This window comes from Panthera tigris, chromosome E1, assembly GCF_018350195.1.
Source record: "Panthera tigris isolate Pti1 chromosome E1, P.tigris_Pti1_mat1.1, whole genome shotgun sequence".
NCBI classification, from domain to species: domain Eukaryota; kingdom Metazoa; phylum Chordata; class Mammalia; order Carnivora; family Felidae; genus Panthera; species Panthera tigris.
In genome coordinates this window covers 7,919,640-7,942,168 of record NC_056673.1, presented here as the reverse complement: position 1 = coordinate 7,942,168, position 22,529 = coordinate 7,919,640, and the positions used below count along the sequence as shown (strand labels likewise).

Genomic DNA, 22,529 nt, shown 5'->3' with positions numbered 1-22,529 from the left:
GAAGAGATTCCTGTTGTTTGATCCCATCCACGGAAACCACGTTTCTAGTGCTGGGGTCCCAAATCAGTGTATTTCTCAAATTCCCGAACTCTACTCCCTCCCAGGCTCCCATAACACCTTCGGTATCTTTCCAGTTTCCTGGTGGAGCCAGATGGTTTAATTTTCTTACCCCACTCCTTTTTTTTTTTTTTTCTTTAAAGTTTATCCATTTATTTTGAGAGAGAGAGAGCGCGCGAGTGAGCCAGGGAGGGGCAGAGAGAAAGGGAGGGGAAAAGAGAGAATCCCAAGCAGGCTCAGCACTGTCAGCACAGAGCCGGACGTGGGGCTCGAACCCATGAACCGTGAGATCACGACCTGAGCCGAAATCAAGAGTCGGATGCTCAACCGACTGAGCCACCCAGGCGCCCCTCTTACCCCCTCCCTTTTTAATGTATAGGATTCTATTTAAGAAAGCCGTGTTGTTCACCTACATAAAGTTAGGGTGAATGAATTTTAAGGCGGCTCTGAAAAGCTTTAAAAAAACCACAGTTTATAAAAAGAGAATCTGGGAAGTAAAACCACCCATCCCTGCAGCTTTGCGGAGCACCTTGGGGGTACAGGCTACCCGCAGACGAAGGTATAGACGCAGGTGACCTCACCTCCTGCAGGGCCTGCTCGGACGGATACCCAGGGGGACCAGGCTGGCGATCTACAGGGGTAAAAGCCCAAGTGATGAATAACAGAGAACCGCTAATCCGGCCTGACTGGCCGATCCCATGTGGGAATGTGCTAAAAAGCCCAGAAACCTGGGGCTTTGTTACATTTTCTATTTTCAAGTGCCGGCAACAGTAGAAAAGCCCAGCAGGCCAAATAACAACGACAAAAAGGCCTCTTCAGGATTGGGCCTGTTGGCCGCTGTCTTGCAATCTGTGGTCCAGGTGAAAGATCTCTGAGGTACGGATAACACCACGGCCCCGGAGCTGACCCCCCACTCCGCCCCGTACTGTCTTCCGTCTTCCGTGTGGTTATTTCTTTCCCATCCTCTAAGATTCGGCCCGGACATCAGAACAAGTCATGCAAGAACATTCTCCCTCAGCCTTCTCTCCTTCCTGCTCCCGCGCCCCACCCCCAGCCCTCGGGTGGCCTGCATACCCTCGTGAGAACAGCACGGCTCAGTCCTGACGCGGACAGCTCTGGTGCCCTCCCCGGCCACCCGCCACATCCTACCTGGTTCAGGGCCTCTACCCTGTGCCACTCATCTTTCTGTTCCCTGCATCCAAGGCAGCTGCCCCAAACGCCGGCTCAAACAGACCTTTACAAACCACGCGAAAGACAGGACAAACACTACCACCAGTCGACGGGAATGGCGTTTCGTGGCCAAATGTTGTCACCTCATCTGATCGAGAAGAGAGAGAGAGAGAGAAGGCGATAGGGCCTTTGACTCACGGACTCCAGGTCATGAATGAAAGGTGTCGGGTGTCTGCTCCTGTGACTTACTGCTCAAGTTGATGCGTTACCCTTCATACTCATATTTACTAGAATATCTGAGTATTTTTTTGGTTATAAGATGGGACGTGAGAGCTGAAGGACCCCCCGTCCCCAGCACTGCTGACAAGAAGTGTTCACAACTCACGATGCTTCGGAACAATCGTAGGGGCGCCTGGGTGGCTCAGTCAGTTAAGTGTCCGACTCTGGATTTCGGCTCAGGTCATGACCTCACAGTTCATGAGTTCAAGCCCCGCGTCGGGCTCTGCGCTGACAACACGGAGGCTGCTTGGGACTTGTGATTCTCTCTCTCTCTCTCTCTCTCTCTCAAAATAAATAATAAACATTAAAAAAAAAAAAAAAGAAGAGCTGTAAATGCTTTCATTTTGCTTATGACCATGAGAGAAAGGAATGTTCACTTCTAGAAGACCCCCTGGCGTTCCTCTGTCTCACCCACTGTCGTGACTAAGCGTGATGATACACGCTAAACTTTTTTGTGGACGCTTCATACTGCGCGGTTCATAATGTCGAACGATTTTAAGACCAAAATTCTCCACACTGGCACCACTCTGAGACCGAATTTGTCGTTCCTGCCATTTTGAATGACTGGTTAGCACTAAGAAAAAAAAAAAAACCTCCTATACTTATAAAATGTTTATGTTCTTATTACATTTGCAATATATACACGCCAAGAGACTAATCATAACAATCCTTGGAAACTCTGTGGGGCGTCAGCCCGGTCTGGGTACTTGTCTGCTGGACCAGGGTGACGGGATGATGAACAGTCTTCATAGCTCCCCTGCAGCCTGCAAACTGTTTACATTCGCTTAAGTGCTTACTGGTAAAACCTTCAGTAAATTTGAAAAATGTCTCCTGCAAATCCCTATAATGCTTAAGCTAAACCCTGTTCTTTAAGTTAATCATGCCAGCTACACAATCCATTCATTTGGCTTCGAAAACTCAATCTTCGTCATTTATTTAAAAACCGGGCATTGGCGGCCCCCGACCCCAAGTGTGTTAATTTGTCCTCTCTCAATAACCTCTCTCCCCGCTCTGCTCTTTCCATCTCTCCCGCCTGCAGCCCACAAAAATAACCAGGCCGTCTTCTTCAGGAAGCTCCCGTGCTGGCCAGGCCGCCCTGACTCACGTCCCCTTTCCCTGACCCCCCAGGGGACGTCTCGCTTGTCCCGACTCCCTCGGTCCACCCAGTGCGTACTGACGGGACTGCCTCGTCCATCTGCGAAGGCTTTTGAGCATCTGGCTAATTTTTCCACCCCGATTATAAGCCTCTGGAGCCTTGCGAAAACAGAACTGGAGGTACTGGGAACATGATGGGTAATCAACACATTCTCAATGAACTGAATTCGACAAAGGGATTGCTTAATTTTAAAATAATCCGGAAGCAACAGCAGACCTTGACGTTCTTAAGAACGATTCCTTTTTGTTAGGATAGAGCAGGGAAAAGGTTATTACTTAAAAAAAAAAATACATGTTGATACAGATACAAGTCTGAAGGACCTCAAAACAGGTGAAGATGGCGGATTAAAGGTGTCGTATCTCTCTCTTGTCCACGAACAAAGAGAACCTACGGCGGAAAACTCTGGCTTAGACAGGAGCAGGGACACTCCTGCAGAAGAGCGGCCAAGAACAGGATAGCATGGGAGGACGCGCTCCACAGGCAAGGCAAAATACAAGACGCGCTCAATGTTAAAGTTAAGATCCTGGCCGCAAGAATTTGTGCACCGGGGGTGGGGGAGGTGGGTCACGGCTGGAAAGTCACAAAGCAGAACGGGGGCCCGAGACACATACCGGGCCAAGAGGAAGCTCGAGTGCAGCGGAAGGAGCCCTGGGAGGGGCAGCCTTGGGTCCTTCGTGCACCCCCTTCCCTTGACTGGACCAGGGATGAAATGTCGGGCCCAAGCGTGGGCAATCCCGTTTCCTCTCACAAGGCTTGGGAACTGGGACAGAGGACTCAGCTGGGAGACCAGGGGGCTGAGGCTGAGGCTGCCATTTGGATGACGAGTCCGTTTAAGCAAAAGTGGGATCAGAAGAGCCAGTGGGCCGCGAGGGAAAAATGAAGTTCACGTACAGAGAAAAGCGGAGGCGGACAGTGCGGGAGGAAGCTAAACCGTGACAGAAGCGCTGAGGGGGCCATCCTTTCCAGAAGTCTGGCGGTAAGGAGAACAAGAGAAAAAGTAGATGCAGCTGGTGATTCAGCAGACTCTTCTCTAAGACACAGGGACCACTTGTCCAAATACTAAGTCAGAAGAAAGGGCCCCAGTGGGGTGATGGGGTTGGAAGAGGCACAAGGACACCCTTAGGGGAGTCTGTGCCTGTTCTCAGGCGAGCCTGAGGGGCTCTGGGCTTGGGGACCATAGGTAGAAACGGGTAGAAACGGGCCCCCAACAACTGCCAACATCAGGTGCCAGATTCCAGAAGCTCTTATCTGCTGTGGAAAAACATCTGGTCCTCTGAAACAGAAGTGAGGTGTATCTTAGGAAGAACTACTAGGGACATTCACCCCTCTCCCTCTGACCCCTCACCTTGGCTCATCCTAAAACTACCAAATCCATTAAAAAAACTTTTTTTTTTTTTTTTTTTTTTTTTTACCGTTTATTCATTTTTGAGAGACAGAGACAGAATGTAAGCAGGGGAGGGGCAGAGAGAGAGGGAGACACAGCATCCGAAGCAGGCTCCGGGCTCCGAGCTGTCAGCACAGAGCCCGATGCGGGGCTCGAACCCACGAACCGCGGGATCATGACCTGAGCCAAAGTCAGACGCTTAACCGACTGAGCCACCCAGGCGCCCCCAAATCCATTTTATCTGATGAGAACCAACGTTGCAGGTAGCCAGGGATGTCTGGTGAATGGAAGGAGTTCAAGGGCGTTGGATACGTGTGATCTGTAACAGGAGGAAGGAAGAGTTACCAGCGAGGATGGAAACACAGCAGGGCAACGGGAGGCTCAGAGGTATGGCACTTCTCCATTCTGCCTGTGACAAGTTCCTCACCGACTCGTGGTGGAGCCAGATTACCAGAGCTGTGGGTCCCTCGGGCTGTGACATAGCTGTGCTGACACGCAGCCTCAGGGGAACAGAGGCATCGGGTCTGGCTCCGAGTTAACAGGGACAAACTCTGGCGAGGCGCCAGCGCCGGAGGTCACGATAGCGCCATTCGGACCCTCCGGAGCCATTGTCTGCAGACATCTTCGGGTGCAAACGTAGCTGTCCAGAGCTCTTTGGCCAAATGCGCCAGGACTCTTGAGTTTAGCCCACGTGCATCTGGGATGCTTCCTAGGTGATGTGAGGTACGACGGGCTCAAATTCATCAAGTGGCTCCCCCAAGCCATTAAAGGCGCTGATAAATAATTCTACCATGAAGGCCCCGGGGCTAAAGTAAAAAGCAGAAAGCCGTGGGGTCAAGTGCTTCCATTTGGTAAACAGAAGCTACGATAGGATGTTTCTATTCACCACCTGCAATTATTGTATGGTCACAGCTCACTCCAACCATCAGCATCATCACTTCTTGGGTGCCTTCGAGAGCCAGGACGAATTTAAAGGTCATCTTAGTATTAAAAAAAAAAAAAAAAGTCATCTTTCTTTCCACTGGTGAGGAAAACAGGAGAAGCGGGATTTCTCTGAGAGTTGATATGAAAGATTGTCTTCCTTTAATGGTAAGTGATGCCTTAGATTTACCGAATTGTCATTTTATGTAGGCAACAAAGAGGTACTCAGAAGTACTGTCATCTGTATTCTCCTTGGGAAACTGAAATAACTAATAATGTAATTTTGTAGATTTTTATTCTCACTAAATGGCATTTTAGTTGTAAGGATTTTTGTCTTTGATTCTCAACAAAATTGCACAAAATTTCTGTTGCCTGAAATGTAAAGGGGAAGTTTATCCTGTAACTGGCTATTTCGAAAACAATTATCTTACTACTCCTCGTTTATTAAACACAGTCAATGTCACTTTCTCCATCACGGGAAACAATACAGACAAAGCTGCAGCGGCCGCCCGCTAAACAGCAAGGCGAGCGGCACGGAGGCTGGAAATGAATCTGCACGTTTACTGTCTTGAAACAGAGTGGAGCTGGAGTTTACTTTATGTAGCTCATCCCTGAGGTGAAAATACATCAGACTCAAAATTATCCTTTGAAATCCCCTGCAGTGATCCATAAAGTGCACGCAAGGTTAGGCATGTACAGTTCTGGGAAATAACGACCACATCCACAAAAAATCCCCGAGGTAAATCAAAAGAGGGAACGAGGGGAAAGTCTGTATCTGGATGGCTGGGTGTTCGTGCCATTCTGCCTTTAGGACTCCGGTGGAGGAGAGACGGGGGCTCCTAAAGGGGCCTGTCTGCCGGCAGGGTCCACTCCGCTGTGTCTCGATGTCCAGCGCTGGCAACCGGACTGCACAGTCACGTGTCTTTGCCGCGACGGTTGGGGGCGCTCCGCTGGACAGTGGGGCTGCTGCTTCTTGGGAGGGGCGGGGCTGACGACTGCTTTGCTACACTGCCTGCTCCTGACGAATTACGTGCTACCCGTACGAAGAGCTGCGGAGCGTAAGAAAGGTGCAGATACGTGTAGACGGCGGAGACCTTCCTTAAGGGAGGTCTCGAGAAAACTCGAGAAGACAGGTGGAAAGGAACGGGAGGCGCAAAGGCAGGGTGGCAGGGATCGGCGGGGTTTTTCTGCGGGAGATCCGTGACCCACAGGAAGCGGCAAAGGCTTTGAAAAGCGGACACAATTTAAGTGACCTCGTGGGCGGTGGTGGCCAGTGTGCATTCTGGGTTGCCCCCCGACCGTGACCGCCCTGGTCTAAGCCATCGTCAGCTCATCCTGGACTGGTCCCAGGCCTCTGCTCGCTCCCGTGACGCCATGGTACATTCTGAAGACTTCCCTCACAAACATCAGTGTGACCACAGCGACCCCACGCTTACGACTCACGTCTGGCTTCCCGCTGCACACCGCCTCCGAGCCAGACTTGTCACTGCGGTGCCCTCGTGACCTCATCTCCTCCCACTCTGCTCCTTCTGGCCACTGCGGCCCCCGTGCTCTTCACTGGGTCGGGCACACCCTGACCGCCCGGGCTCTGCACCTGCTGTTCCCTCTGCCCACGCTGCCCCCCTTCCCTGCATCCTCAACCTCCGGGGCTCAGCGCATACCCCACCTCCTCAGGTGTCTCTGTACCTCCTCCTCAAGCGGTCTCCGCCAGTTGGCTCTATATTATCCGGTTCCTTGTTTTCTCTGGACAACTGACGGCCATCGAGAGGGACCTCTGAAACTTTATTTGGCTCACTGGTTTACTCTGTACCTCCCGACAGGACAGTAAGGAGGGCCGGAGCTGGGTCACGTCAGCCGTCTTCCAGCGCTGAGCTGGAGCCTAACACCCGGAGATGCTCGGCCCGGGGCTGTTGAAAAAAGTAGGAGCCACCACAGTGAGGACCGCACTGTCATTCACTGCTGTAGCAGAAGGGTCGCAGCCTCACCTACGCCCAAGAGGTAAGCGCCCCAGCTTAAGAGAAGAGGACACAGCCGTCTCCTAACACGCTCCCGCCTGGGAGAGCAGAAGCAGCAGCTGGATTCTGAGTCCAGGCAGACCGACCCCAAACGCTCACGCTCTGCAGGCTACGTCAGCATGGTCCCAGGGAAAACCAAGCGCCCTGAAAACCCACTAGTTGTGCACGCAGTGAAATTCACACATTTTGAGAGGACAGTGAGTTCCGAGCTCCGACAAAGATACACAAGGGTGTAAGCGCCACCATGATCAAGATATAGACTATTTCTGGGGCGTCCGGGTGGCTCACTTGGTTAAGTGTCTGACTCGATTTCGGCTCAGGTCACGATCTCACGGATATGAGATCAAGCCCCGCGTCGGGCTCTCGGGTGAGTGTGGAGCCTGCTTAAGATCCTCTCTCTCTTTCCCTCCCTCTGTCCCTCTCCCCCACTGACTCTCTCAAAACAAAAAATGATATAGAATATTTCTGTCACCTCACAAAGTTCCTTCATGCTCCTCTGTACTCCATTCCCTTTCCTTCACCCCCGATTTCTAGTAGCCATTGGTCTGGTTTCTGTCCCCAGAGTTTTGGCTTTCCAAAATGTCACCTACACGGGGTGGCACAGTATGTAACCTTTTGGGTCTGTCTGCTCTCACTTACAATGCTTCTGAAATGTGCCCATGTCATTTTATGTGTATATACTCACCAGCTGAAGGACATTTAGGTTGCTTTCAGTAATAATCAATTAAACTTATAAGTATTCATGTACAGATCTTTGTATGGACATACGTTTCCAGACACAAATGGGACTGGGGTTATAGATATGGTAAGTCTTGTGTGACTTCATAGGAATCTGCTAAACTGTTTTCGCAAAAGTAACGGCATCACTTTGTTTTCAGGCCACTCCACATCCTTGCCAGCACTTGGTATTACTGCTTTAGAAATGTTAACTGTTCTGCAGCTGCTCTGGAAAACAGAGTGGAGGTTCCTCAAAAAACTAAAAATAGATCTACCCTATGACCCAGCAATAGCACTGCTAGGAATTTCCCCAAGGGATACAGGAGTGCTGATGCATAGGGGCACTCGTACCCCAATGTTTATAGCGGTGCTTTCAACAATAGCCAAATTATGGAAAGAGCTTAAATGTCCATCAACTGACAAATGGATAAAGAAATTGTGGTTTATATACACAATGGAGTACTACGTGGCAATGAGAAAGAATGAAATATGGCCTTTTTGTAGCAACGTGGATGGAACTGGAGAGTGTGATGCTAAGTGAAATAAGTCACACAGAGAAAGACAGATACCATATGTTTTCACTCTTATGTGGATCCTGAGAAACTTAACAGAAGACCATGGGGGATGGGAAGGGGGGAAAATTACAGAGAGGGAAGGAGGGAAACCATAAGAGACTCTTAAATACTGAGAACAAACTGAGGGTTGATGGGGGATGGGGGAGAGGGGAAAGTGGGTGATGGGCATTGAGAGGGCACCTGTTGGGATGAGCACTGAGTGTTGTATGGAAACCAATTTGATGATAAATTTCCTATTAAAAAAAAATAAATGTTAACTGTTTTAATAGGTGTGCAGTGATGTCCCACTGTGGCTTTAATTTGCATTTCCCCCAGTGAACTGGTGATAATAATGAAAACCGTTTTGTGTGTTTATTTGATATGCAGACTTCTTCTTTAGTGGAATGTCTGTTTAAAAACGTTTTGTCCAGGGGCGCCTGGGTGGCTCAGTCGGTTAAGCGGCCGACTTCGGCTCAGGTCACGATCTCGCGGTCCGTGAGTTCGACCCCCGCGTCGGGCTCTGTGCTGACAGCTCAGAGCCTGGAGCCTGTTTCAGATTCTGTGTCTCCCTCTCTCTGACCCTCCCCCATTCGTGCTCTGTCTCTCTCTGTCTCAAAAATAAACAAACGTAAAAAAAAAAAAAAAACTATAAAAACGTTTTGTCCATTTTTTGGTTGAGCTATTTTCTTGTCACCGGGCTTTAGGGATTTTGTATGTACTCTGGCCACAAGTCCTTCGTGAGTTCCATGCTTTGCAAATATTTTCTCCCACTCTTTGGCCCGTCCAGTCGTTTTCCGAAGTGTTTCTGGGAGAGCAGCGATTTTTATTTCGGTGAAGTCTAACTTACCTATGACTTCACTTATGGTTCGTGCTTTTTGTACTTTTTTGTTTTGTTGCTTTTGTGTGTTTTCTCTAAGAATTCTTTGCCTCACTTCCTGCAGTTGCATTCTGCATCCTGACCTTGTATCTTGTGCCCCTGCTATATCCACTTACTGGTTCTAGTAGCTTTTTTGTAGGTTTGTTTGAGTTTTCCGGGCAAACTATCACACGGTCTGTGAATAAAGAATTCATTTCTTCTTTCCCAATACACAGGCCTGTTATTTCTTTTTCTTGTCCTGAGCTGCTTAAGAGCTCCCCAAACGACACAGACCACGGTCCAATCCCTACAGCACAGCCGTGTCACAATGGTGGGGCAGGCACGTTTTCTCGGCCTCCTTCCTGGCTCTGCTTCCTTACTTTGCTCCTTCAAATCCTTCCCTCTGAGTCTGGCCAAGTCATTTATTTTTATCCTTAAACACGTATTTTGCACTCCTCTGCCTGTCCCGATGGCTTCCTCATCCCCTTGACACTGTGCCGTGTACCCGTCTCAGAGTCTTCGCTTCTGTCCTTCCTCCCCTTGGGAGGTCATTTCCGCTTCTCTAACATCTGTCCCTCTGTCCGTCCACGCATCCCTCATGAAGCATCAGCGGTCTGCCGGATGTGATGGCCGGAGCGCATGCTCCGTGACATCAGGGATGGCTGTCTGCTTCGTTCCCTGCCAGGGCGTGGCATTAAAAATAGTGCCGAGCACACGTTAGGCACTGAGGAAACTGCTCTCTATAAACGATTTTGGGGACTGGAGATAAACAGAGGGCAGACTCCATCTTTGTCCCAGAAGAACACACAACGTAATGGAGCAAGGGGCCCAAGGAAAGGGTTTGCAGAGGGCTGTGTGGGGCTAGGACAGGGGCATAAACGAAGAAGAGGGCGAGCCCCAGGACAAACACCTAACCCCACCCGCCCCACTGGACTACGGGCGTAGCTGCCCCTTCCAGAGGAAGGAGTGCTTGGCACAAAACCTGCCCAGGCAATGAGCGGACTAGGGAAGCACACCCAGTGGGACAAGAGGGAGCATGGTGCTTCGGTGAAAACACCAGCGGGCCCATCCGGTCTCAACACCAAGGGATAAATGAGAAAAGGTGAGCAGAGGGGCGCCCGGGTGGCTCAGTCAGTTAAGCGTCCGACTCCTGGTTTCGGCTCAGGTCACGATCTCAGTTGTGAGTTTGAGCCTGGCGTCAGGCTCCGTGCTGACAATGTGGAGTATGCCTGGGATTCTCTCTCTCCCTCTCTCTGCCCCTCCCCCGCTTGTTCTCTCTCTCCCTCTCTCTCTCTCTCTCTCTCTCTCTCTCTCTGAAAATAAATAAACATTAGGAGAGGGAGCAGGAGGAGGAAGAAGAGAAGGAGACAAAGGAGAAGAAGAAGAAAGATGCGCACAGTCAGAGGAGGAGGCTGGAAGGACCAGGAAGGATCAGATCCTCAAAGGCCTTACATGTAAGACATAGTAAAGCACGGAAAGCAAGTATTTCTTCTTAAATATATTTAGAAGACTCTCCCCAAAGGTTTGAAGCCAGAGACCAATGTGATCATGTAAGGAAAGCCTGGGGAAGACAGACGGAAAGAGGGCTGGCGAACAGGCAGGGAGAGCAGCTGGGGCGTGGTTCTAAGAACCCAGGCAAACTGGGGGTGCTCTGACACCAGAGCGGGGGGTGAGAGGGCACATTCCAGGGTGACTTAGGGGGCTGGACAGACACGGTCTATTCCACAACCGGATGAGGGGGACCAGACAGGGAGTCTAGAGTGACTTACAGGCACCTGACTTCGGAACCTTGGTTAACAAAAAGCCATGTGGGAGCGGGGGAGCCGTGCGCTGGGATATATACTTAAGCAATCGGAGATACCCACAGAGGACCCCAAAAGAAATTTTCAAAGGCCTTGGCTCAGAAGAGCGGTCTGGGCTGGAGGTACAGACAGGGCAGAGGGCGGTGTCTGTAGATGGCAGATGGGATAAAGAGGTCAGTGGCCACCAACAAAGGAGTGGTCGGAGGGGGAAGGAACGGAAAGAACTTGGAAAAGGACAGGCTGGCTTAGCTCCTCCTCATCCTCTGGTTCTCACCTCAGGGTCCCCCAAGTCATCCCGGACGTCCTCGCGCCTCTGCTAAGTCACCCCGGACGTCCTCGCGCCCCCCTTAAGTCACCCTGGAGCTCTGCGGTCTGGATCAGGTTCTCCTCTTTGTGCTCCCGCATCACCCAGCAATGTCCCTCCCGCGGTGTTCCCCGCTGTACCTTGGGGTCCCGCGCGGTACCCGGCTGGCAGGTGCACTCAGCGTTACATGTGTAGACTGTACCCCTGGTAGCACTCAGTGTCCTTACACGTGTGAGCTGCCGTCCCCTCAACGTGACCGTAAGAGAACGGAGAGCATGTCACCCATCTGTTAGCAACCCTGGCAACCAGCACAGTCCTCTACAGGGACAACATTCCCCATCAACGTGTCCTGAGGGCAGCAGGAGGAAGGAAGGATTCCGTGACATGCCACAGGGTGGTCCTACCCACGTGACCCTGATAATGGAAACACGTAACATCCACTCTCTGCTGTCTTATTTTCCAAGTGTTTTGCTTCCTTCTCCCTATCCCTAGAAACTAATGTAAAAGTTTTTTTAAGTTTATTTTGAGAGAGAGAGAGAGTGAGCGAGAAAGCAGTGGGGGGAGGGGCAGAGAGAGAGAGAGAGAGAGAGAGAGAGAGAGAGAATCCCAAGCAGGCTCTGTGCAGCCAGCGCAGAGCCTGATGCAGGGCTCCATCCCCCAAACTGTGAGATCACGACCTGAGCTGAATTCAACGGTCAGATATGTAACTGACTGAGCCGCCCGGGCGCCCCTCTGAATTTCTTTTTTGTCATTGCCTGTAAGTACTGAAATATTTGTATTGTAAAGCAAAATTTGAAAACAGGTGGAAGTTCTACAAGTAACTACTCGTTTTTCTAGAGTTTTAAACCTTCTCCCCAACAATGCACATGTATTTGCATGATTCTGTTGACCTCATTGTTACCCGCACCACAACGGCGTGAGATGAACAAGGCTGGAATCAGGATCCCTCCCTGAGGGGAAGGGGCAGTGGGGCAAGGTTAATTCCGTGACCTGCCCAAGCTTGGAGTCCACCAGGTGACATTTTTCATTCGGTTCTGTTACCAGACAAAGAATATCAGAAGACTGAGGTGTTTTCTATTACGGAGATTTTTTAAAATTTGCTAATGAACTTTCTTCCAGCCGCCAAATGAAAACCTGGATCACACCGAATCTGACTTTCCGATAAGAAGGTAAGCTTCTCTGACATTCACCTTCGCCAAGTGACTTTGGGCTCGCAGGTTCGACTCCGCAAGTGAGCAGACTCCCTTCAGTGTGCATTCCTGACGTGTGGCATGGATTCTACACCGTGCTCTCTGCCGGAGAATCAAAGGGGAGCTCTAAGCCCAACTCCCTCCTGACAACAGTCATTCAGAACCATGACTACACCATTTTTGCCAGAAACGTCCAAACGAGTCAGTTGGCCTTACGCATCTTCTCCAATTTATGAGCAAACGTCGACATTGAGTGTCATTTTTTTTTAAGTTCATTGATTTTGAGAGACGGAAACAGCACAAGTGGGGGAGGGGGAGGGAGGGGGGGGAGAGAGAGAGGGAGGGATTGAGAGAATCCCAAGCAGGCTTTGCACTGTCAGCATGGAGCCCGACGTGGGGCTCGAACCCACGAAAATGAGATCATGACTTGAGCCGAAACCAAGAGTCGGACACCTAACCAACTGAGCCACCCAGGCGCCCCGACATCGAGTGTCATTTTTAAAAAGCTAGTTGAAGAGGCCTGTATTATGGTGTGGACCTACAGTCTGATTTAGATATGACATACTTTCCATTTATGGGCTCTTTGTTTTCTTCTCTAGGCAAAAAAAGCAATTGGAATTTGTAGGAAATGGACTTAAAAAGGAGGAAATTCTGTAAACTTTACAGTCATCACCACCAGCCCTTTCTAGAAATTATGTGGTGTGGCTATCATCCAGCCTGGACATTATTAAGAGTGAGAGCAGAACACCATCAATAATTCTGCTGTAAAGCAGGACTGTCCTGGGCAAACCGGGACCAAGAGCCACCTGACCGTTCGCCCCCTCTTTCCTATCGTATCGTGTGGCGGGAGCACATCCCCCGTGTCGCCTGATGTACACACAAGACTGGCATCTTCTCTCCTCTCTTTCACGGGCTCAGCTTAATCCCTGGAGCAAGCTGGCGCGCTAGAGAAGATCCTTGGGCCAATACGTCTGCCCACGAGCTTCTTCCTCACCACCTGCTTCAAGAAGATTCGCTCTACGCGGTTCTCGGCAGGAGCTGTCCTTGGGTATTTTTGCTCTGGCTTGCGGCCGGGAGATGCCTTACAAATCTATATAGGTTTCCTCCATGGAAGTCATGTAGGACATTCTTCTAATATGGTCACCAAGTGTCCTTTCTTATTTTTTTAAGAACGGAGAGGCAGAAGTTTGGTCTCCCTAGGGTGGTGTTTCCTTCTCACGGACAGAGAGATTTTAGAGACGGTTATATGTAGTGGTTAGGAACTCGGGGCAGGGAAGCAAATGGGCCAGGCCAAATTTTGGTTCTGCCGCTTTTCATAACACTTGGATCTTCAGTCTTCTCACCTGCATATTCAACAGTGTCCTATCTCATGGTGCTGTAGGGAGAATTAAATATTAATATTGCACGCAATGCTTACCATTACGATGGGACTGTGATTTCACCAGGAAATGCAGAATGAAATCTACAGGTCAACCTCAGCAACTACGGTGACCTCGAGAAGCTTTCCTTGTTCTCGCCGTTTTATCACAGATTTTATGTTCCATAACCCTGACTTTCTTTACGCATTTCTCTGTTTTATTAAGTTACAGTCTCACGATACCTCTAATCCTTTCTGGAATACAGAATAAACAACCAAAAAAGCACGATCTTCGGGGCACGTGGGCGGTTCAGTCGGTTGGATGTCTCACTCTTGATTTCGGCGCAGGTCACGATCTCGCAGTTCGTGGGTTCAAGCCCCACATCGGGCTCTGTGCCTGATGTGCAGAGCCTGCTTGGGATTCTGTCTCCCTCCCTCTCTGCCTCTTCCCTGCTCTTTCTCTCAAAATAAATAAACACTAAAAAAAAAAAAAAAAAAAAAGCCCTATCATCTGTGTCAGTTCTATAAGGCATTCAGTGCCCATCTACCCAGCCACATTTTTCTGGAAGAGAAAACCAAAAGTTCAGAGAATGGCCACCATGCAAGTGCATAAATGCACAGATGGGTCCACACAGTGTTTCCCAGTTTCTCAAAAAAAAAAAAAAAAAAAAAAGAAAAAGAAAAATAATAACTAATCCAGGCATATGTTTCTTTCCTTAATTGTATTCCTTTAACTTCTTAGAAAACCCTTTTATTCACTTCAGTAAAAATTTTCAAACTAAATTGCAATCACTTTAAAAAATTAATGCCACACACACACACACACACAGACACACACACACACACCCCATAAATGCTCATGGTATGTCTTCAGGATGGAGAGAAGCCAAGCAAGGTACAAAGGAGGAAACAGCCGTCAGTGGCAAAGATGTCCAAGGACTTCCTTCCCAGACTGACCGTGCTTACTGCTGCCCGTCAGTAACGACGGGAACTTACACTTCACATGACAAACTGCAGTGCCTACGACGTCGGACAGATTCAACAAGGCACATCAGTCCGATCAAATGGAGCAGTAAATTCCAAATCAAGAATTTCAAAATAAACTGGCTGGGCTTTACGCCTAAATGCCCAATAGCTATTGTGAATGTCAGAACCACCAAAGCTGGAATAAACACTAATGGACACACGTAAGACTTTCTACTATACCCCCGCAGCCAGCCACTTACAAAATATGTGTCATAGATAACAATTTACTAAATTATAATAAAAACTACCGGGCAGGATACAAAGTCTGCAGTTTCAAAACCGTGACTCTCAGTGCAGCATTTCTGCCGCAGACTCGGAACAGCTCCTACAATTGTACCGATTTAATAAAATACACGCTAGCTCATAACAGAAGTTTGACTCTCTTTTTCCAGCCCTGTAGGTTGCCCTCTCGGGGGCTACTTTAGGCAACAATTAAGGTTTATTGTCATAAAGGAGACCCGGGGTCATCTTGCAAAACAAAAGGTGAAGTTACAAGTTTAGCAAGACTAATAACTAGATGACAGCCTGTCTCCTTTATTTTTTTTAACGTTTATTTATTTTTGAGACAGAGAGAGACAGAGCATGAATGGGGGAGGGTCAGAGAGAGGGAGACACAGAATCTGAAAGAGGCTCCAGGCTCTGAGCTGTCAGCACAGAGCCCGACGTGGGGCTCGAACTCACGGACCGTGAGATCATGACCTGAGCTGAAGTCGGCCGCTTAACCGACTGAGCCGCCCAGGCGCCCCCAGTCTGTCTCCTTTAAAGGATGGGCATTGCCAAGGCCAACGAGCAAGCCCCCAACTCTGGATGCACTTAAAGGCCTGGCTTTCCTGGGTGCAGACAATGACCACACTGGGCAAAGTAAGAGGAGGTACCAGAAGAATGGCAGGCCTCTATCTGATCACCATCAGATGCCTAATGGCTGCTTACTGGGCTTGTCCCGCATCTGCCTTGGTTCTAGAGGGTACGATTTCACTGAGGAAAGGAGCAAGAACTTACATGTGACCTGACCAGCAGCACAAGCAGCTTCTAGTTTTTGAAATGGGTTACGAAGCTTGCATTTGCTCTTGTGAAACAACTTCACTCAGGGGCACCTGAGCGGCTCAATCGGTTAAGTGTCCAACTCAATTTCAGCTCAGGTCATGATCTCATGGTTCGTGAGTTTGAGCCCTGAATCAGGCTCTGAGCTGACAGTGTGAAGCCTGCTTGGGATTCTCTCTCTCTCTCTCTCTGCCCCTCCCCCACTCGTGCTCTCGAGTGCTCCTTCTCCTCCCCCTAAAATAAATTTTAAAAACTTTAAAAGCCTATAAAACAACTTCAAATTAAAGTACTTCTGGGGAGCCTTGGTGGCTAAGTCAGTTAAGCGTCCAACTTCGGCTAAGGTCATGATCTCACGGTCTGTGAGTTCGAGCCCCGCATCAGGCTCCGTGCTGACAGCTCAGAGCCTGGAGCCTGCTTCGGATTCTGTGTCTCCCTCTCCCTCTGCCCTACCATGCTCATGCTCTGTCTCTCTCAAAAATAAACATTAAAAAAATAACAATAAACGTACTTCTGACACTTTTTAAATAAAAACACAGCAGATGGCTTGATTTATATTTCAAGAAAAGAAATCAATTATCAATAGATATGAGATTTCTGTTCTTACAGGTTTTCATAGCTCTTTGCAATATAATGGTATTTTAAACTCATTTAAGAACTGAATGGCTACAAACAGCTAATATTAAAAATCATTTTTACATAGACTTCTGACCGTACCTGCTTTGTTTCCTTTATTGTCTTACTGAAAATGTGTGATTGGTTTGATCCACAAGTGTTACCCAATACATTTTAAGCTCCATGAGGGCACTGCCTGGAAATGTGAGGGCAGGATTGACTGATTTAGAAGAGTCGTTATCAACCATTTGCCTCTTTTTATTCTTCTTGGCTGATGATATCCACTGGATTCAAAAAAAAATTTTTTTTTTCAATGCCAGTTTCAAGGACTCCAGGAAGTTAAAACGTTTAATTATTAACCATTAGTGATATTAAAATATTTATATGCCTTTTAGTTCTACTTAATTGAATTTGGTAGAAAGAGTAATGGAGGCAGTCCTTTGCTTGGCAGATGACAGCATTATCAGTTTGTCTGCAAAAGTAAGGCTTCGGATAGATCTTTCTTCGGAGACCCTATGTGGATTTGTCTGAAATCACTTGTGCTAATGGAATGTTTTTATCCTCAGCCGGGACAAGTGAAACAAGTCCACGTTTCAAAGGGGGATCTCATAAAGACATCCACGGCATGAGTTTCCCCAACAACGGGACTGCAAATCTTAGCTCGGTTTTAGGTGCCCTGTGGTACACTTTGAGTAGAGGTGAAAAGTCCTGCATGTCCACACCAGTAGGTCCCTTTGGGGGTGTGTTATTTGCCCACCACAACTCAAGGCACAAGACTGGGAAACGATTCGGGATAAACCAGCAAATGGATGTTCTACACGGTGAAAGAGTCTTGGATTCGTGAGTTTACCTGATCTGTCCACGAACCAGAGGTCTGTTCTTTGTCCTATTCATGTTTGAATCAAATGGCACCTCAAAAAACTGCAAAAAGATTGAAAAGAAAGACAGAAGGCATTAAATATAATGCGAAACAAGTCTTCTGCTTCTGTTCTATAATTCTGTCCACAGCAAATTTCATTTTAATTTTTACTAGCATGAACCCATACTCTTGGTACTCGATGGAGGAAAACTCTCTGGAAGAGACATGCTATAAAATTGTATGAATTCATTGGCCAGGTCATGCACGGGTTCCACACTCATCCACTCTGAAAACCACTTACTAAATATACAGTTGCTTCTTCCAGAGCCACTGTGGCAGCTGTAAAACATGAGTGCTCTAAATGACTTCAGCACCTCGCACACATCCCAAAGCCTGCGAGTCGACCAAGAATAAATGAACCCTGGGACATGGGCGACTCAAGCGATTAAGACCCCAGATGAAGCTGTATACGACCGACCAGGCTACCCTGTGACCAGGGTGACAACCCCTCTCTGCCTGGCCTAGGTCCCCTCTGTGCCTGCGGGTCCCAGCATCACTCGCAGCAACCCTTTCGCTTTCAGAGCATCCCAGTTTGGACAATACGTTGGTATCGTCACCCTCACAAAGAGGTACTAGACCTGTGGCCAAGAAATTCATACTCTAGTGTAGGGGACAGCAAGCTCTAGCTTATGGGCCACCTCCAGCCGGCACCTGCTTCCGAATGGCTCACAAGATACGAACGCGTTTGTTCGTTGTTTTTTTTTTTATTTTTTTAACGATTAGAAAAATAAATCCAAAGAAGGAGAATACTTCGTGACATGTGGAAATTACATGAAAGTCAGATTTTAGTGTCCATAAATGAAGCTGTACCATAACTCAGCCATACTCGTTTGTCTACGCCTTGCTCTGGCTGCTTTCATGCCACAGCGGCCGGGTCGGGAAGCTGCAATGGAGATGGGACGGCCCAGAAAACCTAAAATATTTACTCTCTGGCCCTTTACTGAATACGGTGTGCCAACCTTTACTCTAATGGAAACACTGGCATACAGATGATTGTAATAACGTGTACAGTACAACGAAAGAGAGATGGTCTACGACGGGCTCGGAATCAGCTGGGGAGGCAGGGAAAATAGCCTTCCGAGCACTCTCCGACAGACTTAAGACTCAGCCGGAGTGCGATGCTTTAAGGGGATTGGAGGGAAGAAAAGAGCAGTCTAGACGCAGGAGGAAGCAGACAGAAAGAAAGGCACCGGAGGCAGAAGTTTCATGATACACTCAAGTTGCCAGAAGAATTCAGGATGGCATAGAGGTTAAGGGTCCGGGCTTTGCAGTTACAGATGAGGGTTACATTTCCGCTTTGCCAATTACGAGCGCCTAAGTAACACTGTCTACAAGCCCGTTTTCTCATCTGCAAAATGAGGGTAATAATATATAACTTGCAAGGTTAATGCGAGGATTAATAAGATACTGACATACAGTATAATGCTTGGAAGGTGCTTAATAATGGGTAGTTTATTTAATGTTTATTTTTGAGAGAGAGAGAGAGAGAGAGAGAGAGTGTGTGCGAGTGGGGGAGGGGCAGAGAGAGAGGGAGGCACAGAACCCGAAGCAGGCTCCAGGCTCCGAGCTGTTGGCACAGAGCCCGACCCGGGGCTCGAACCCACGAACTGTGAGATCATGACCTGAGCTGAAGTTGGACACTTAAGTGAGCCACCCAGGCGCCCCAACTCTCCTGTCTTTAAGTAGAACCACAAAGTGTGCAATCCTGCCCTTGTCCTGAGTTCTGATTTTGTAATGTCACTTGATGGTTGGTGTTTTTCCTTTGGATATTTTAACATCATCACAAATGCAATGTGTTCCAAACTGAACTCAACACATTTCCATGCAAATCAAGTACTTCTCCAGAGTTTTTTTTTTTAATCAAATACATAACTTTTTCTATTATAACTCATATCAAAATCTTTAGATCAGCTTTGATTTCTTCTATTCATTGACCAACCATATTCATCGCCAAGTCCTGGTAATTTAGACTTCATAATATCTCTCAAACCTGCCCTTCCCAGTTTACTGTACTATTAACACTTGTACGGAATCATAATAAAACTACTTGCTCAAAAAGATTGAATGATTTCATGTTCGCCTCACTGCTCATTCTCCGGTGGCCTTGCAAAGTCCAAACTCTTTTTTTTTTTAAGTTTATTTATTTATTTTGAGAGAGACAGAGACAGCACAAGCGACGGCAGGGCAGAGATAGACGGAGAGAGAGAATCCCGAGCAGGTTCTGTGTTGCCAGAGCAGAGCCTGATGTGGGGCTCGAACCCATAAGACCGCGAGACCATGACCTGAGCCAAAACCAAGAGTCGGACACTTAAATGACTGAGCCACCCAGGTGCCCCTGAAAGTCCAAATTCTTTGTATGTTACATGGGTTGAAGGCCATCCCTCATCTCACCCCACCACCATTTGCAACCTTTTATCACTTGCTTGACTTCTGTCCCTGTACCACACTTGTCACTGTCTTGTGAACATAGCCAAGTGCCCCGGGGAGTTGGAGACTTGGACAGCTTTTAACTCTGAGGCCGGAGGAAACAGATGTCATGAAGACATCACCACAATCAGGATACTGTACATATCCATCATTCCCAAGTTTTGTCATGCCTCACTGTAATCCCCTCCCCCCGCCCATAGCTCTTCCTCAGGCGGCCAGTGAACCACATCTTGAGTCCCTATAGATCACTTGAATTTTCCAGACTTTTATGTAAATGGAATTTTATAATACGCACTTTCTGTCTGGACTTTTTTTCATGAGGCAAAATTATTTTGAGATTCATCATATGGCTCAGTGTATCAATAGCTCATTCTTTTTTATTGCTGAGCAATATTCCATTATATGTGTTGGTAATACCACTATTATAATAGATCTATTCACTTGTTGATGGATATTTGGGTTGTTTCCAGTCTGAGACTATTATAAAAAAGCAGCTATGGACATTTGTGTTCAAGTCTTTGTGGGGGCATATGCTTTTATTTCTCACAAGTAAAGAGTGTGCAACATACAGCAGGTATATATTTAAACTACGTAAGAAACTGTCGAACTGTTTTGCAAAGTGGATTGCCGTTTTACATTCCTCCTATTGGTGTATAAGAGTTCCACTTCTAGACCCTTCAAGAACTCCATTTTGGGTCATCTCCTGTGCCAAAGACAAGGGGAACACAGGTTGGCCAGCACACAAAGGTAGTTATAAACACCAGCAGTGGTCCTGTGACCAGGTGCAGATACAAGGAATGTAATAGTACTTTTCTCTTATTTGGATATAAACATTTTATTCCTCTCTCCCCTTCTCCTAGTGGCAAAGGTACGCTGACGGTATTTAATCTCGTGCCTCAGAACTGAGGCTGGACAAACATCAAGGGGGGTGGGAGGGCTGTGACCCAGCCTGAAGACGGATGAACATCACCCAAAGATGCAAAAAGGGACTAGTGAATCTTGGGTTAGTGAATTTGGGGTTGTAAGAGGGACACTTTCATCATGTCGGGCTACGGCCTTCTCTGGGAGCTAGGTTTGACCCAACGGCGTGTCCCGGTGCTCAGCTGACAAGGCGCTGTGTTCGCGTGTTGCTCCTGTCCACTTAGCCCGGAGCCACGATGCCCCACGCTCCCCTCCCTGTCCAGCTGTAGGGGCGGGATGGCCGCAGAGCTCGTATGCGATCTGGAAGGTGGAAGCGAAACAGCGGCCACGCTCACACTTGGAAAACTGCTCTAAGCTCAGGCACTACCAAGGCTCACCCCCAACCGGTGGGGCTCCTCTGCCTGCTGCCCCGGCCGCCTGCAGGGACACCGGGCCCGCGCTTCAGCATCCTGCCGGATCTCTGGGCCACAGCCAATTCCTGAGCCCGCCCACTTCTCAGAATCCTGGCTCAAGTCTGTGTGTGGTTTCGTAGTCAAGTGCACGTGCTCTTGCGCAGGTTACCTGTGTCGTCAAGGTTGCCGGCGGGAGGCGGCAAGAAACAGACACGAGTTCCGAGTTCCCGTTTGTTCCAGTGAGTTTCACCTCAACCTTGCAGACTGCAGGTTGCTCTGCTCTGCCCTCCCCGGCCCTCCCTGCCCTTCCCTCCTCTCCCCTCCTCTCTTCTCCGATGGTCCTGCTCAGCTCGGCCCAACACCAGGTACAGGCACCTGGTGCCTTCCAGACGGCTTCACTCCCAGCACCGCCTTTGGCTTAATTCCCCACAATACATCCCTTAAATCACTCACAGTGGCTCTGACGTTCTGCCCAACCCCCAATAAGGGCTTCTTCTCTATTACTGTCAACGCTGCCACTATTTAAAAGTATTTAAAATGTTTATTTCGGGGCGCCTGGGTGGTGCAGTCGGTTAAGCGTCCGACTTCAGCCAGGTCACGATCTCGCGGTCTGTGAGTTCGAGCCCCGCGTCAGGCTCTGGGCTGACGGCTCGGAGCCTGGAGCCTGTTTCCGATTCTGTGTCTCCCTCTCTCTGCCCCTCCCCCGTTCATGCTCTGTCTCTCTCTGTCCCAAAAATAAAAAAAAAAAAAAAAAAAAAAAAAAGTTGAAAAAAAAAAAATGTTTATTTCTGGGGCGCCTGGGTGGCTCAGTCGGTTAAGCGTCCGACTTCGGCTCAGGTCATGATCTCACGGTCTGTGGGTTCGAGCCCCGCGTCAGGCTCTGTGCTGACAGCTCAGAGCCTGGAGCCTGTTTCAAATTCTGTGTCTCCCTCTCTCTCTGACCCTCCCCTGTTCATGCTCTGTCTCTCTCTGTCTCAAAAATAAATAAACATTAAAAAAAATAAAATAAAATAAAAAAAAAAAATTAAAAAAAATAAAATGTTTATTTCTTTCGAGAGAGAGTACAAGCCAGGGAGGGGCAGAGAGAGAGGCACAGAATCCGAAGCAGGCTCCAGGCTCCAAGCTGTCAGCACACAGCCCGACGCGGGGCTTGAACCCACGAACCACAAGATCATGACCTAGCCGAAGTCGGACGTTCAACCGACTGAGCCATCCAGGCACCCCTAAGTTAGAAGTATTTAACTTCTCAATACGCCCATCTTATCTGAAGTCCTGAATGACAGGCTTCCTGAGATATGTGAATTTATCATTCTTAAGGAGAACCATGCAAATAGGCGCAAATAATTTTTAAAGGAACCAGCAGTGCAAATGAATATGTACATTTGTAGACAGTACTATGTTCATTTTATGATGATTTATAAGTGTTAAA

At 48.4% G+C, this 22,529-nt stretch overlaps 1 protein-coding gene across 2 annotated transcripts in view; it reads right to left on the bottom strand.

Moving 5' to 3' along the window:
* Nucleotides 1-22,529, bottom strand: part of LOC102968248 (protoheme IX farnesyltransferase, mitochondrial) — a 138,239-nt gene that overhangs the window by 24,446 nt on the left and 91,264 nt on the right. For both annotated transcript variants that reach the window (XM_042967727.1, XM_042967728.1), the window contains exon 5: nt 17,292-17,362. In XM_042967727.1, coding sequence (XP_042823661.1) covers nt 17,292-17,362 — 71 coding nt within the window. The remainder of the gene's footprint in view (nt 1-17,291; nt 17,363-22,529) is intronic.